This window comes from Pelobates fuscus, chromosome 7, assembly GCF_036172605.1.
Source record: "Pelobates fuscus isolate aPelFus1 chromosome 7, aPelFus1.pri, whole genome shotgun sequence".
In the NCBI taxonomy this organism is placed as follows: domain Eukaryota; kingdom Metazoa; phylum Chordata; class Amphibia; order Anura; family Pelobatidae; genus Pelobates; species Pelobates fuscus.
The window spans coordinates 133,305,943-133,322,567 of record NC_086323.1 but is presented as its reverse complement, the minus strand read 5'-3'; the positions used below and the strand labels follow the sequence as shown (position 1 = coordinate 133,322,567).

At 41.1% G+C, this 16,625-nt stretch overlaps 1 protein-coding gene across 8 annotated transcripts in view; it reads right to left on the bottom strand.

The window, feature by feature from the left end:
• ITPR1 (inositol 1,4,5-trisphosphate receptor type 1) overlaps positions 1-16,625 on the bottom strand; it is a 165,292-nt gene that overhangs the window by 32,351 nt on the left and 116,316 nt on the right. For 3 of the 8 annotated variants that reach the window (XM_063426661.1, XM_063426664.1, XM_063426663.1), the window contains 12 exons: positions 13,633-13,770; positions 12,876-13,001; positions 12,543-12,743; positions 11,974-12,225; positions 11,641-11,766; positions 11,408-11,536; positions 10,800-10,826; positions 10,453-10,573; positions 10,019-10,203; positions 9,692-9,840; positions 9,486-9,597; positions 8,406-8,438 (listed from right to left, as the gene is read on the bottom strand). In XM_063426661.1, coding sequence (XP_063282731.1) covers positions 8,406-8,438; positions 9,486-9,597; positions 9,692-9,840; positions 10,019-10,203; positions 10,453-10,573; positions 10,800-10,826; positions 11,408-11,536; positions 11,641-11,766; positions 11,974-12,225; positions 12,543-12,743; positions 12,876-13,001; positions 13,633-13,770 — 1,599 coding nt within the window. The remainder of the gene's footprint in view (positions 1-8,405; positions 8,439-9,485; positions 9,598-9,691; positions 9,841-10,018; positions 10,204-10,452; positions 10,574-10,799; positions 10,827-11,407; positions 11,537-11,640; positions 11,767-11,973; positions 12,226-12,542; positions 12,744-12,875; positions 13,002-13,632; positions 13,771-16,625) is intronic. The other 5 variants (XM_063426662.1, XM_063426669.1, XM_063426667.1 and 2 more) reach the window with 3 other exon arrangements.

Sequence of the window (16,625 nt, the reverse complement as noted above, 5' to 3'; positions counted from 1 at the left end):
ATTTGAGATTACAAGCATTTTGGTTGATCTGGAGACTATTCCATGGCTCTGCGTTAAATGCGGAAGAAGTTTAGCCCATCCTAATCCATAAGTTCAGGAGACACTTGCTCTGGCACAGATGGGGCCCCAGATACCTTCTGACCACAATGTTACTTTTATGTAATAAACCATAGTTTCCCATGGGTATACATGGACCACGCAAAAACCTATTTACAGGGATGTCTCTTCCTAGAGAAGGAAAGGTGTGGTGGGATTCACAATATGTGATAACTCCGGCAACCCATATATTCCTCCACACTAGCCCACACCCAGATCTTACATTACCTATGTAATATCCCTCAGAGAAGAAGTTTCACAAGAGAGCTTACAACTTGGATTCAGGCGCCAAATCTGAACTTTGGTTTTTCGTTCAGTGGCTACAGGACTTAAAGGAGCAACTTCCAGCAGCAACCTCTGTTGCAAGTGTGTTTCTCACCTGCCCTCCAACACACTGAGGCCATTTAAGGTAAGACATTTAGCTTTTATTTTAAATGGCTCTAGTCTGAATCTTAAAGGGGAAAAAAAAATAAAAATTTTTATTTCTCTTTCTTTCCTCAGTATGTCTAATCCAGAGATTCCGGAGAAAGCTACAGAAAAGTGGAAATGCTCTACAAAATCCAAACATTTAAGTTGCTCAATATGTTTCCAACCTATGCCGGATGGGTATAAAAAGAAACTTTGTTCTCGATGTTCCAAAGAGGCTTCAGAGGAAGCTAAAAAAAAATCTGAAATGTCCACATTTCTTAGCTGGTTACAGCAGAGTATGCAGCAAACATTTGTGGATATGCAGACGGTAGCTATGCAATCAGCCCAGGCTTCGGTTTCTCAGGATTTACAGGTAGTAAAACATTCAAAGAAAAGGCAGAGCACCTGGGAAGATTCAGATACAAGCTCAGGTACTGGTGCTTCTGATTCTGGAGAGGATTCAGCTAGTGATTCATCTGATGAGGAATTTGCTTTTCCAGAAGAAGCCATAAGGAAATTAGTTAAGGAAGTGCAGAACATTATGGACAATGGGGTGTCTGGGAAAAGAACTAAAGTTTTCCCTTTACATCCACAACTGAAGGAGTTGGTTTTAAGAGAATGGAAATACCCAGGTCACAAACCTTTTATTTCAAAACACTTTAAAACTCTTTTTTTCCATAGAAGCGGACCAGGACTGCCTGCTGGATACAGCCCCTGTAGTGGACGTCCCTATAGCTCAGATTGGGAAGAAAACGGCGTTACCTATTGGTGACTCAAGTGGTTTAAGGGATGTGATGGAGAAGCGGATGGACTCGTCCTTAAAGAAGATGTTTGTTTCTTCAGCGGCCCAAGCGAAAGCTCTTATCGCAGGAACATCCGTGGCTAAAGCCCAAAAACATTGGCTAGAAGAACTAGAGAAGGTTTATGCAGGAGAGTCAAAGGAAGATCCAGTGAAGATATTAAAAAAATATCGAAATGTCGGCAGATTTTTTGGTAGATGCTTCCTCAGAACGACAGTATCTAGAAGAGCACTTTGGCTTAGAAACTGGTCAGCATCAAAAAATTCATTGTGTGACTTACCCTTTGAATCTAGAAGACTATTCGGGTCTAAACTAGATGATCTGTTAAAACAGATGCAGGAAGGCCTTGCCTGAATCCCATAAGAGACAAGTTTGGAACCGTAAAGTGGGGATTCAGCCCTCATTTAGAAGTTCCTTTCGCAGGGGCTACTATAGGGGTCAACAAAAGAAAGTCATCGATTATAGAAAGAAAGACTCACGGACAAGAGAAATAAAATGTGACGCCAGGCCAGTGGGAGGAAGATTGTCTCACTTCCTACATCACTGGGAAAGTACGACATCGGATCGCTGGGTTCTCTCAGTAATAAAGTATGGGTACAGTCTGGAACGGACAAATACACAAAGAAAATAATTTTTATGTTCCAAGGTTCATTCTCAGGAAACAGAGTTAGCTTTGATGCAAGAAGTGTCAAGACTCCTGCAGAAGAGAGTTGTGGAAGAAGTACCCCGAAGAGAAAGACATCAGGGCACATATTCAAGACTATTTTTGGTACCAAAGCCAGATGGTTCTTGCAGACCCATACTAGACCTAAAGGCCGTAAACCAGTATATTGTAAAAAAAAGAGGTTCCGTATGGAATCAATAAAATCTGCTTCTCTTCTGGTTCAGCTAAGAAATTGGTTTGCGTCCCTGGATTTAAAGGACGCTTATCTTCATGTGCCCATGGCAGAATCCAGCAAAAGGCTACCAAGATTTGCGATCTGCATCCAATCGGTGACCAAGCATTACCAATTCAAAGCCCTACCATTCAGCCTTTCATCTGCGCCCAGGGTGTTCACAAAACTGCTAGTGGTCATCTCAGCGTATCTAAGAAGTTTGGGGATTTATGTCATTCCCTTATTTGGACGACTGGCTTTTGATTGCGGAGTCAAAGGAGCAACTAAAACTAGACCTTCTTGCAGCTTTACAAGCCATGGTTGGCTAATAAACTTCAGCAAGTCGGAATTGGTTCCAGTTCAAAGGATTCAGTTCTTGGGTCTAATCTTAGACTCCATCTCTATGAAGATTTTCCTGCCAGAGGAGAAGAAGCTAAAGCTAAAACATTAAATTCAGAGACTCAGAGAAAAAGGTGTTTTTTCAGTCAGAGAAGCAATGAGTTTGCTGGGTCTTTTTACGGCTTCTATTCCTGCCATTGGTTGGGCAAAAGCCAGAATGAGGCCTCTTCAGAAAAACATTCTACAAGTATGGAATCAACGGACAGACAGCCTGGACGGGCTGATGAAATTCAACAATCAAACTTTGAGGCGTCTTCATTGGTGGACCTCGTCTCGGTTCCTGCAAACAGGGCTTTCATTCCAAATGAAATCCTTCAGAATTTTAACAACAGACGCCTCGGCACTGGGGTGCCCATTTGGGGGACCTGAAGAAGCAGGGGCTTTGGCAAGAAAAGGATGTGAGAACTTCCTCAAATTTCAAAGAATTGAAGGCAGTGTGGATGGCTCTCCTGGCGTTTCAGTTCCAGATAAAAGGTCAGCATATTCATATACGCTCGGACAATCGAACGACAGTGGCGTTTTTAAACAAACAAGGAGGTACAAGGTCGACAAGATTGGAAACTTTGTTCAAAGATCATGCTGTGGTTGGAAGTACACCTCCTATCGATCTCGGCAGTTCACATACTGGGAAAATTCAACGTATTAGCAGACGCCCTGAGTCGTCATCACTTAAAACAAACAGATTGGTCCCTTTCGTGCAGAATTTTCAGGCTTATTTCAGACCGTTTCGGTTGTCCAGAAATAGACCTTATGGCCTCCAGGACAAACAGGAAGACAAGATGGTTTGCATCTCTGAACCCCGCAGACAAAACCGATATAGATGCTCTGTCAGTACCATGGAAGTTCAACCTTGCATATGTATTCCCACCAGTAGTTCTAATTCCCAAAGTGCTTCAAAAGATCAAGTTGGAAAAAGTAAGGATTGTCATAATCCTTCCCTGGTGGCCAAGAAGAAGTTGGTTTTCGGTTCTTCTAAATATTCCAGGGGCCACTTTTTGGAAGCTTCCACTGTCAGAAGAAATTCTAGATCCCTCCATGGTTCCTCTTCCAACCCTTCAGAGATTCCAGTTGACGGCTTGGTGTCTAAACTCCAGATTTTAAAGAGTAAAGGCCTAGATCCTGAGGTCATACAAATTTTATTGGCTACTAACAAAGAGTCTACGTCTAAAGTTTACTCCAAGATTTGGAAGAATTTTTGTCAATGGTGTTGTAGGTTTAAAGATGACCCTGTTTCCGCCTCCATCCAAAAGATTCTCAAATTCCTTCAGATGGGATTTGCAAAGAGATTGAAGCCAGCATCTTTAAAATTACAAGTTTCAGCTATCTTTTCTTTCAGGTGTTTAGCCTCAAACATTCTGATATCTAGATTCTTCAGGGCTCTGGGCCGTTTAGTTCCCAACATTAGGGAAACCTGTCCGCCCTGGGATCTAAATTTAGTTTTAGCCGCTCTTTGTGAGCCGCCCTTTGAACCTCTAGCAGAGGCATCTCTGAAGATTTTATCTTTAAAAACAGTTTTTTTGGTGGCAATCACATCGGCCAAGAGGGTGGGAGAAATCCAAGCTCTACGGGCGAATTTTCAGTTTTTGGTCTTTCATCAAGACAAGGTGGTTTTGAAGCTCGACCCTTCGTTTATTCCTAAGGTTTTGAATTCTTCTAACATCAACCAAGAAGTGGTATTGCCTACTTTCTGCCAAAATCCTTCAAATGCTTTGGAAAGAAAGTTTCACTGCCTAGATGTGAAGAGATGTCTTATGCAATATCTTGAATCTACGGAATCTTTTAGAAAGGATAACAGCCTTTTTGTCTTGATCAATGGCACAAGGAAAGGGATGAAAGCTTCAAAGTTCTCTGGCTAGATGGCTGAAGGATTGTATTCTTTTGGCTTATTTCTCAAGCAACGCAGAAATTTCAGGCCCCATAAAGGTCCATTCAACTAGGGGCTATATCTACGTCTTGGGCTCTGCGTGCGGCAGCTATTCCTTCTCAGATTTGTTCAGCGGCTACTTTGTCTTCTCTGCATACGTTCTCGAAGCATTACAGGTTAGACATACTGGCCTCAGAAGATGCAGCTTTTGGGCAAAAGGTGCTACAAGCAGTGGTAAAATGAATCCCGCCCTTTGGAATTGCTTTGTCATATCCCATTGGTAAAGCACTGCCTCTAATCTGAAAGGGAGGGTCTAAAAAGTTGGAGAATTGCCTGCCTATTTTTCCCACCAGATTAGAAATCCCATTGGTAAAGCACTGCCTCTAATCTTCAGGGAAAAAATTAATTTACGGTAAGTAAAAATGTATGTTTTCTTCTTCAAGTATATGGCCAAAAAACTAAAAACTAACTGAACATGTGATTTGAAGAATTGGCTCAAGTTAGCTATTCAAGCCTAAAATGCTAAATTTCTGACTTTATTGAATAAACCTGTTTATCACCAATCTGTTGGCTTTTGTCTATGCAGTTAATAGCACTGGGTGGATGAGGGTATAATTTTAAACTATCAGTATGGTAATTGCACTGGGTAAGCAGATCGGGTATACACGGTCACAGTGCACAAAATCCATCAAAGTACAGCACTCAATCATATGCCAAGGACAGGCACATCTCACAACTAACCGCGTACCATCCAGATTAGAAACAAAGGTCAGCTCAGTATTCGGTTTGTCTGTTTAAAGACTATAAAATTGCCAAAAACTGAGATTATGGTCCATTTCATTAATGACAGACCCTCCAAATGTAAACATTACTTGAAAATGCATAAATATAATCTGCAGAATCTACTTTAGGACATTTTGATACTTTGTTACCTGGCAGGACAGGTAGTCTAGAGTCTAATAAATCCAATATGATTTTGAACATTATATATTATATTTTTACTATTCTCTTTAGCATTTGCATGTGCCATTTAATATCCCACTCAAAACTAGCCCAAATTCCTTCCTATATTTATTTCCACCTGTCCTGACACTTCACTCCTCCACAGGTCTAAAAACAGACAGGAGAGCTTTCTGTTGGCAAGTGACACTGCAAAGTCCAGCCATATCACGCACACACGTAAGATAGGATTTAGATTCCTCCAGCGAGATACCAAGCAGGACTGAATTTTGCATGTGCCAGCTAAACCTTCATGTCACCCGATCTATGCTTAGGCTGCAGAGAGAGGACCACAGGACTTCAAGCTAGGGGAGAACATCTTCCCAAAGTGAACTTTATTATAGATCTATAGAATCAACTCCCCCCTCCCCCCCCCCCCCCCAAAAAAAAAAAAAATATATATATATATATATATATATAAATAAAAAGGTCAAGAGCGTAAAGATTTGGTAGAGACAACATATAAAGGCCAAATACTACATTTCAGAGAAGTCTACTTTGTCCTAAAGGACATTACTAAAATCTAAAGCCATCAGTATCACATACAACAGTGCCGAGTAGTAAATGAGAAAGAATACTTGATTGTTTAACTATAAGGCAGGAGATTTAATACATCAAGGTGATCAATGCAGTGTTAATATCATAAAATTCTCAATTATAAATTCTATTTAACACTAGACAGTGTTCTATTAATATTAATTCAGGACACTTTACAATATGGTTATAGAGGAATAGAGGTTCAAGAGGTTATCTGATAGCAAAGTAATTACACTTGAAATAACAGGTACTGAATAATTAAAGTGTTCCTACAGAGCAGCTAGGCAAACTTGTGATCTTTGGCAGTAACCATTAAAGGTCTTAAAAATCAAGGGCCGCTCTGTTTTAGGGGCCTTACAGTGGCCTCTAACTATTATGGAAATAACACCAACACAGAAAATGATCTATTACTTGTGCTAAAAGAACACTTAAAGAACAAAACACTTTAGCTTTTGGAAGTGCTTTGTGTCAGGAGTTTATTCATTTTATAAAAATGCCAGTTTCAGAAGAAATTCGCACCTATATAAATGAAGCTTTTCCACCTCCGTGGCTGTCAGACAACCAGTCCTGTTACTGCCATTTTAGTTCTGTGGAGCCTTGCAATGAGCTGTACTGCATTCATTGAAAAGTGACTGGACGATCACAGCATGTTTGTCCGGGAAGAAGGGGAGGGCTTGCAGAAGCTGTAGATACTAGATTATTATTATTTTATTATTTATATAGCACCATCAGATTCCGTAGCGCTGTACAATGGGATCTGCAACTATCCAATTCCAGGTTTCTTGGGTCACAAGCATAACATAGGTTACTTGTATACTTTCTTAGGGATATATCTACTAAAATGTTATTATTATAATGCAATTTGACTTTTTCATGCAATGCGGTTTTCTATTACAAGGTATGACATAACATTCCAGTTAGGTACAGGCAAGGTCGAAGCACACAATGCAAGTTAGGACAGGAAGAGAAACCATTTCTTGTTATTCCTCTTCCACTAACTATATACAAGGGCAGAAAGAAAAACCATTCAGAACGACAAAGCTAAAGACTCCCAGGAAGTATTTTATGGATTTCTGAAAAATGTGTAGAACTCAACTAACATTTATTAATATTAAATGTTCAGGGTTATTCACTACAGTGAAATGGCATGTAATTCAAAGTGAATTTCAAAATGTAAAGGGACACTGACATGAGGAATATAAACCTGCATTCCTAACACTTATGCAGCCCTCTTTGCAGGCATGTTTTAGGTCATCCCCGTTTCGAGAAAAATACGTTAAAAAAAAAAAATAAAAAAAACTTTCCTTAACTCTAGCACGAGACTCCTTCCCAAGCCTCTACTTCGAGCATCATCTTTTGGCTCTTGAGCTAGATTAGAATCTGATGTGCATGCACAATTAGCACCGGACATAAATTCAATGCTCTCCTATGAGCTGTCAGAGCAGCAGAGGTTTTTCTAGGGGCTGCCAGGAACAGTCGCTATAGGTAGATTTAACATTGTAAAGTAAACACTGCAGTTTATACAAAACTGCAATGACCACTGTATCCAAACCCCTTTATTGAGATTAAGTGGTCTGGGTGACATTAGTGGTCACCCCAACTGGAAGCATTGCGGACAAAGAAGATGCTTCCAGTCTGGCTATTTTAGCCTTAAACTTGAATTCATCAGAATTATCATAGTGATTAAGTGATCCCAGTTCTCAATAAAAAAAAAAAAAAAAAAAAAAAAAAAAAAAAAGTGATTTAAAAGGCACATTATTGCATTCCAAAAATGCAAGCTATTCTGTACACACAGAAAGAGCCTATGTTGAAATTTATGTTGCTGTGATGTAATATTTTCCATCTCTTGCAAAGAACTCTGCAAAAAGAGGGGTAGGGAATTCAATAGATAATGAGTCCACTAAACTAGACGGTCTAGGATTTTCCCCTTCAATTATAAACTATTTTACCTCGAAAGATGCATTTTTTCACATTTGGATCAAGGAAGTTACAGAACCATGGTAAGATTAGTTACCTTGAGATACAACCAACTCCGTAAACTAAAAGTTGCAGGTTTATAAGGCTCTACAAGTCTAATTTGGCATTGGATGAGAAGGCTGCATAATGTGTACCAGTAAATTAACACATAAGACGACATCTACATCCACCACACACAAACAAGTATTACAGACCACAAAACTCTGCACATATTTGACAAGACAGACACAAGTCACTAGACATGAACAAGAGATGCACAGTTAGCCGCACTACAAAATGTGTGACAGATTATAGCCTTTTCATTGCCAGAGAAGACTATGCAGGAAGTTGCAAACTCTTCCATTTTGAGCAACACACATTCGGCATCTCAAACTACAAATTCAAATCCAAAGAAAAAACAGCAGGGATGGGCTTGGGTTAGGAATTACAAAGTTACAAACAGGTCAAAACCTCTGTGTTTTCCAGTGGATCAAGAGCTACCAGCTGTAAGAGATCAGAAAGCAGGTATTAGGTATTAGACCGGGCATTGCACTACATCTAGGGGAATATTGAAAGTGGTACATTCCAATCCCTGAAATACATCTTTCACTGTGGATGAGCATGATATAGTATCACTGACAAAAGAACTACAATTCCCAAGATCCTCCTTTAGTTGGAAATGTGGTTACCCACATGTCAGACCAAGAAAAAGTCTTCTACAGCTTCAGTCTAAAGGCAATCACTAGGAGGTTTTGTCTCCCTATTCTAAACAGTGGAACCGTTTTATTGTGAATAGTCATACAATTTGGAATATGGATTAAAATCTGTGCCGGAGTGCAAGCTTCTCTAGACATCGGTCATAATTCATAGCAACCACACCTATTAGAAGAATGAGATGGCCCTGCCACCTTGTGGCAAACCTTTAAATTGGATATGTCAGCAGCTATAAAAATCCACATCTTAAATGTGGATGGCACAGTTTACCAGGACATGTGCTGTAACAAAACCCTGCTTTAGATGTATTTTGAGCTTTCAGATTTCTCACTTTACAGTAAAACAGCTATAAAGGAGTTCTAGATGTTGAACCTCTCAATTATATAGTTATGTACTATGAAAAGGGCATAGCTATTTTAGTTCCCTGCTAATTTGGCATCACAACTGTGCAGGGCACAAAGATCCCCTCATAGAAATGCAGTGGGGTAATTTCCATCTTTCACACACTGGCTGAGAATGGTGGAGGTGCCGTCCAGAGTACCTTAAGTTCTGGAACCGTCCTGAGCAAAATCTGGATTGTTTTCAACCCAATGTATGCAAACACTAAAGGAAGCAATTAAAACTGGGACAGTTTCGACTGTACTCTTAATGCGAGAATACATTACAAGTAACATTTGAAATATTGTGTGTTGATGCCAATGTAGGATTTATGCCGTTCTAGATATGGCAATGCCAAAGTTTGCCACAGAACAGATATTGTAGCGATGATCCCTTTCCTTGTATCTTTTTCCATGACATACAGTCCCTTATCAATTATTTGTCTGTCCAAATCATTACCTTGTCTCCAAAGCCCCTATCCTTAGCCATCATCTCTCTAAGAGTCTGTAGAACCTTAATGCAAAGCTTCTCTTCATTTTCTTCCAAAAGCTGCTTTGTGTGTCGGATCAACCTGTAAAAAAAAAAAAATGGCAGAAATGCATGTTCAGATAGATCAGGACAACACAATTCAATTCTGTAACATACCACAGGGAGAAATTCCTCACTTGCAGATGAATTGGCCACTCTCACACTTCCGACGGGCATCTGTATTCTCAGGAAACAAGAGTTCCGGTCTGTGTAGGACATCAACCAGGACAGACAACTCTGCTTGAACCAAGGGACGCAGACGGTCCTCAAGAGAAGAAACTATGTCCTGCGGGTGAAGGAAAGACCATTTGAACAGTCACCCAGAGTTCCATAAAGAATGAAAAAAAATAAAAATTTTTTTTTTTTTTACACACAAAGCAACTTAAGAGTTCTAGCTCCACATTAAGGGAATATCCACCTATTGGCCACCCCCCTGATGCAAATGGTCACTTCTCTAGCACTACCTGTAGTCGCTCAATGATATTGCGATAGTCCCGTGACGCAGTAAGCACAGAATCACGGCGAACAGCATTTCGAACAGACATACGCCAACTCATGGCTGTTTTCTGCACAATATTGTGGCTCTTCAAGAATAAGTTGTTCACTTGACTGTCCAAATCGACTGGGATGGCTATAGCACGGCTCTTTGCTGCAATAGAAAGGAGACCTTGAAATTAACATCCTGATATTTCACAGGTATCCATAGTCTACCATCCATACGATCACCGGTGTCACTCACAAAGTCATAGCTTTATGCTTCTTAATGAAGCAATCATTTACTCCTCTATAACACACAGGCTCACAATACAATTGCCATTACAATGGACTCACTCAAGCATTCATGTCATCATGCTTCCCCAAAACATCCATTACCTCGTGCTTGCCCTGCCCTTCTTACCCACATCTGACAGCACCCGGATACAGCTTTCAACCGATGCCTTCTGGGCAGGCAGGAGCCAGCTGCAGTGATAGACCCTAAACACTGCTTGCAGGAGCTGCACAAACACTGGCTGCCGTGTCTAGGGAGACATACCAGCACATTTTTTTTAAAATCTGGAGTCCTAGAGCCGTGATTCCCAACAGCTACAAATCATTTAATACCAATGTGACCAATTAAAGAAAACAAAAAAGTTTAAAAAATAAAAAAGTTAAGGGAAGTGTGATTAACCCAGCTGCAACCCCTTCCACCTGTGACTTAGAAGAAACAGAAACCCAAATACAGCCAGTGCCCTAATCCAGTTTTACCTGTATCAGTATGGTAATGATTGAACCCTGTGGTAAGAACAATTTCATTAGTAAACTCTGCAAACCGGGACCGAAAACTACAACAAAACCACTTTAAAGAGGACTATGGTTCTAAATGCGAAAAAAGCAGCATTCATATTATTTTCTATAGAAAGGCAGAGCAAAACCGTCTGTCAAGCGGGACAAAGGAAAAGTAGTTTTGAGTCACAAGTTCTCTCTTTCATGAAGAAAGAGGAATGAAGCTATTCACGTTCATAGAGCCAGTTGCTACAAACCAAGCTATTCCATTCATGTATTAATAAAGCTAGCCAGATAAGCATATGCATGGTTGCTGAACAACAATTCTAGAAAACATGAAAGAGGCTGGGCTCCTAGGTGGTAGAGGAATCGAACTTTTCCCCTCATGCTGTTGGCAGGGTAGGTGGACCTATGGTCGAAGCCCAAGTAAATTGGATTATGGAAGACAGGGATTGCCTGGTACCATAACTTGCTCATTGGGATACTAAGGGATCTTCACTATACAAAAATAAACTGCAGAGTGACCATAGGCTCCATCTGCCCCATTTAAGCCATTTACAGACTACAAATGCTTGATCTTCAGTACAGACCTGAAGAGTTGTACTCTGATCAGAGAATGGAGAGCTGAAGAATGTGGTGACAATGCTCATGACAGTCTCCGTTACATATCGCTCCAGGATTACATCTGCATGTTTGCGATCACTTGTACTATTGCACACCTGAGGGACAGAAAATACAGCAAGTTAGTCCACCTCACATCAAAACAATTTATCGAACCTCTAAGAGTCCATATAATCTCCCAAATTCCATCATCCACTCTCACCCTGCAAATATCCACAAGGAAGTTCTCAAATAATTTCCACATGTGATTACTGGTGTAAATCTCCTTCATCTCCACCTCTGTGTCCACATAGCAATGATTAAGAAAGTTAATGTAGGCAATCTTCACCTAGGAAAAGGAAGTAAAGAAAGAAGCCATATATTCGCTATAGATCACAAGGCAAACCAGACAAGTTATTCTACAAAACTGGAGACAATCCATGGATAGGTCAAACTTCTCAAAGCAATGAAGGGTCCGGTCTTCATGATCTGATGGCTCATAAGTCCCTTTGATAGGCTAGTGTCTGCCATCCGTAGCCAGAGCCAGTTAACTCACCTCCGGGATACAGTCCTCATGGGTCACTACACGTACAATGTCATCCAATGGGAGCAGAGAGTTGCACTTAATCTCAGTGTAAACATTCTTGCCTTCGGTGCACACTGCCAAAAGCTCCACTAGATGGATGTGGTACATCAGTGGGCTGTTCTCATCCATTCGCTCCCTTTCAGAACGCATCATCTGCACCAGAGTCTGGAATGATGCACGATCATTGTAGAAGACTAGAACATCCTCACCAGAGTTCACCAGCTGCGGGGTAAGAAAGTACATGAAAGAGCCAGGATAGAGATAATCACAGAAGAAAATTTGAAACTACATTAAACTCGTTATATTCTTGCCACGTCTAGAAACTGAATTTCAGAATTCTATTCTGGATATAAAATCATTTAATCTGTTTATCTTCCTGAGGTGGAAGGTCAGAGTGGAATACACTTAAGGTCTACACAAAACCATGTCTGTTCTACAGTTTAGTTCAATGCACACAGATATAGGCATTGTGACAAGGTGAAAGGTCAAATAAAGAGTTGAGTGTAAGGAACCACATAATCCTACTAAATCCATCATACCTCTGCCATGACTATATCCTGACACTTCTTGATGAAGCGCCCTTCAGCCTTCACTATGGTTTGCAGAAACTTTATGTACTGTACACTGCGCCCATGAGTCTCAATGCAGTGAGCAAAGTGCTGTACAACTCTTTCATTAATTTCGCTACACAACTGGAAATTATTCATGAAGATATGTTGCATGGTCACAGCCTCTAAAATCTAAAAAGGAGAAAAAAAAATTGTTAAGATCACAGGTGACATTTGGAGCTAAAAGTTTTTTGGAGTTTATTAAAGTGGAATACTAGCACATAAGGCATCTACATCCAAGTTCACCCCAGCCGTTCTACTCACCCCTGGAGTTAGGAAAAGGTTTATGTGTTTATGAAGAAGGGCTTGATTTTGTTGGTTTCCAGCGCAGAAGTTCTGTAGGAATTCATGTGCAATCCTCATGATCTCTTGCATTCGAGTATCCTCGGTCTGAAAAAGACATAAAATGACAAGACAGCTCATCAGAGGCACATGTCTATAGTACATGCAATACTTGATCCACTCCAGCTAGGTAGGAGTTTCAAGAGGTTTAATGTGGCTCTGTCACATTCTGGGTCTATGCATATTTTAAGGAGACCCCAAATGGTGACAGTGCCTCTTGAATTCTGGTCGTGGCAGTGGAAGGTAGGTGTTACCCCAACATGTCCCTCGTGAGCACGTCCATCTCCTATGAGATCCTCAGATAAAGAGCATACATGCTTGAGAACAACACTGATGTCTGTTGGGATTCAGGAGGCCCTTCATTGAAAGCCTTTTCCCCTATGGTATCACTAGTGCTGGTGGAACACTTACAAAGTTAGCTCTGCTTTTTGCCAAGCGTTATGGGGGAAGAAAATAAAAAAATTAGTGTCATTTTTTTACACTAATTTTAAGAGACCAAGTAGTTCCTACTTGGTCCCTATGCCTTTATTAAACGCTCTTTTGGGGGTGTTTTAAGATTACAAGTGAACCATATGGAACAGATTCCAGATTCTATTGTCCTAGATGCAAACCTAAACAGCAGGTCTCCTTATGCAATAAGCATTACTTTTTAATCCATTCATGCAATAAGGGATCTTACCTTTTCGTAAGGTATCTGAAGCAGCTCCAGCACCACACTGTGGGCCCCCATATTTCTGAGCAGGCGCTGCTGTTGCTTGCGGTTTCGGCGACCAGATGTGTTCTCCTGCACACATAGCTTGCTGAGACGCAGGAGTATCTAACGTTTGATAAGATAGTCAGTTGTGCACGTAAAAAAAAAAAAAAAAAAAAAAAATTAGGGATCAACCGATTATCGGTTTTACCGATATTTGGTATTTTTGGCAATATCGGTATCGGCCAATAAAGATACCGATATTGCACATAATACATAACAGGACCGCCGGGCCCATTACAAGCCCGGCGGTCTTGGGGGGGCCCGCAGCAAGCTTTTACTCATCTCCCAGCAGCTCCTTTAACTCCCCAGTGCAAACCTCGTAGGTCCTGCGGCCACAGAGCGGTGCCACGGGTTACCATGGCAACTCTCCGCACGGCACGCAGACCACGAGATTTACACAGGGAGCTGCTGGGAGGTAAGCATCAGCTTGTTGCGGGCCCCACTGCTCAGTAAAATGCCACTGAACCACCTCCCTATGCCATATAGCCCCCCCTTGCCAAGTAACAAGCAGGGAGGGGGACAAAAAAAATAAATAAGACAAATATTAAAATAAAATTACAATAAAAATGCTCCACTCTCCCATTTTACACAAATCACATCCCTTCAGAAACACACACCCACACACTACACCACACCCACACCCACTACACCACACCCACTACACCACACCCATTAAATACACCCACTACACCACACCCATTAAATACACACACACACCACACCCATTAAATACACACACACACCACACCCATTAAATACACACACACACCACACCCATTAAATACACACACACACCACACCCATTAAATACACACACACACCACACCCATTAAATACACACACACACCACACCCATTAAATACACACACACACACACTACACCCATTAAATACACACACACACTACACCCACACACACACTACACCCATTAAATACACACACACACACACTACACCCATTAAATACACACACACACACACACCACACCCATTAAATACACACACACACACACCACACCCATTAAATACACACACACACACACACCACACCCATTAAATACACACACACACACACACACACCACACCCATTAAATACACACACACACACACCACACCCATTAAATACACACACACACACACACACACCACACCCATTAAATACACACACACACACACACACCACACCCATTAAATACACACACACACCACACCCATTAAATACACACACACACCACACCCATTAAATACACACACACACCACACCCATTAAATACACACACACACACACCACACCCATTAAATACACACACACACACACCACACCCATTAAATACACACACACACACACACCACACCCATTAAATACACACACACACACACCACACCCATTAAATACACACACACACACACACACACACCACACCCATTAAATACACACACACACACACACACCACACCCATTAAATACACACACACACCACACCCATTAAATACACACACACACCACACCCATTAAATACACACACACACCACACCCATTAAATACACACACACCACACCCATTAAATACACACACACACCACACCCATTAAATACACACACACACCACACCCATTAAATACACACACACACCACACCCATTAAATACACACACACACCCATTAAATACACACACACACACACACCCATTAAATACACACACACACACACACCACACCCATTAAATACACACACACACACACACCACACCCATTAAATACACACACACACACCACACCCATTAAATACACACACACACCACACCCATTAAATATACACACACACACACACACCACACCCATTAAATACACACACACACACACACCCATTAAATACACACACACACACCACACCCATTAAATACACACACACACACCACACCCATTAAATACACACACACACACACCACACCCATTAAATACACACACACACACCACACCCATTAAATACACACACACACACCACACCCATTAAATACACACACACACACCACACCCATTAAATACACACACACACACCACACCCATTAAATACACACACACACCACACCCATTAAATACACACACACACACACACACTACACCCATTAAATACACACACCACACACACACTACACCCATTAAATACACACACCACACACACACTACACCCATTAAATACACACACCACACACACACTACACCCATTAAATACACACACCACACACACACACTACACCCATTAAATACACACACCACACACACACACTACACCCATTAAATACACACACCACACACACACACTACACCCATTAAATACACACACCACACACACACACTACACCCATTAAATACACACACCACACACACACACTACACCCATTAAATACACACACCACACACACACTACACCCATTAAATACACACACCACACACACACTACACCCATTAAATACACACACCACACACACACTACACCCATTAAATACACACACCACACACACACTACACCCATTAAATACACACACCACACACACACTACACCCATTAAATACACACACACACACTACACCCATTAAATACACACACACACACTACACCCATTAAATACACACACACACACTACACCCATTAAATACACACACACACACTACACCCATTAAATACACACACACACACACTACACCCATTAAATACACACACACACACACTACACCCATTAAATACACACACACACACACTACACCCATTAAATACACACACACACACTACACCCATTAAATACACACACACACACACACTACACCCATTAAATACACACACACACACACACTACACCCATTAAATACACACACACACTACACCCACACACACACTACACCCATTAAATACACACACACA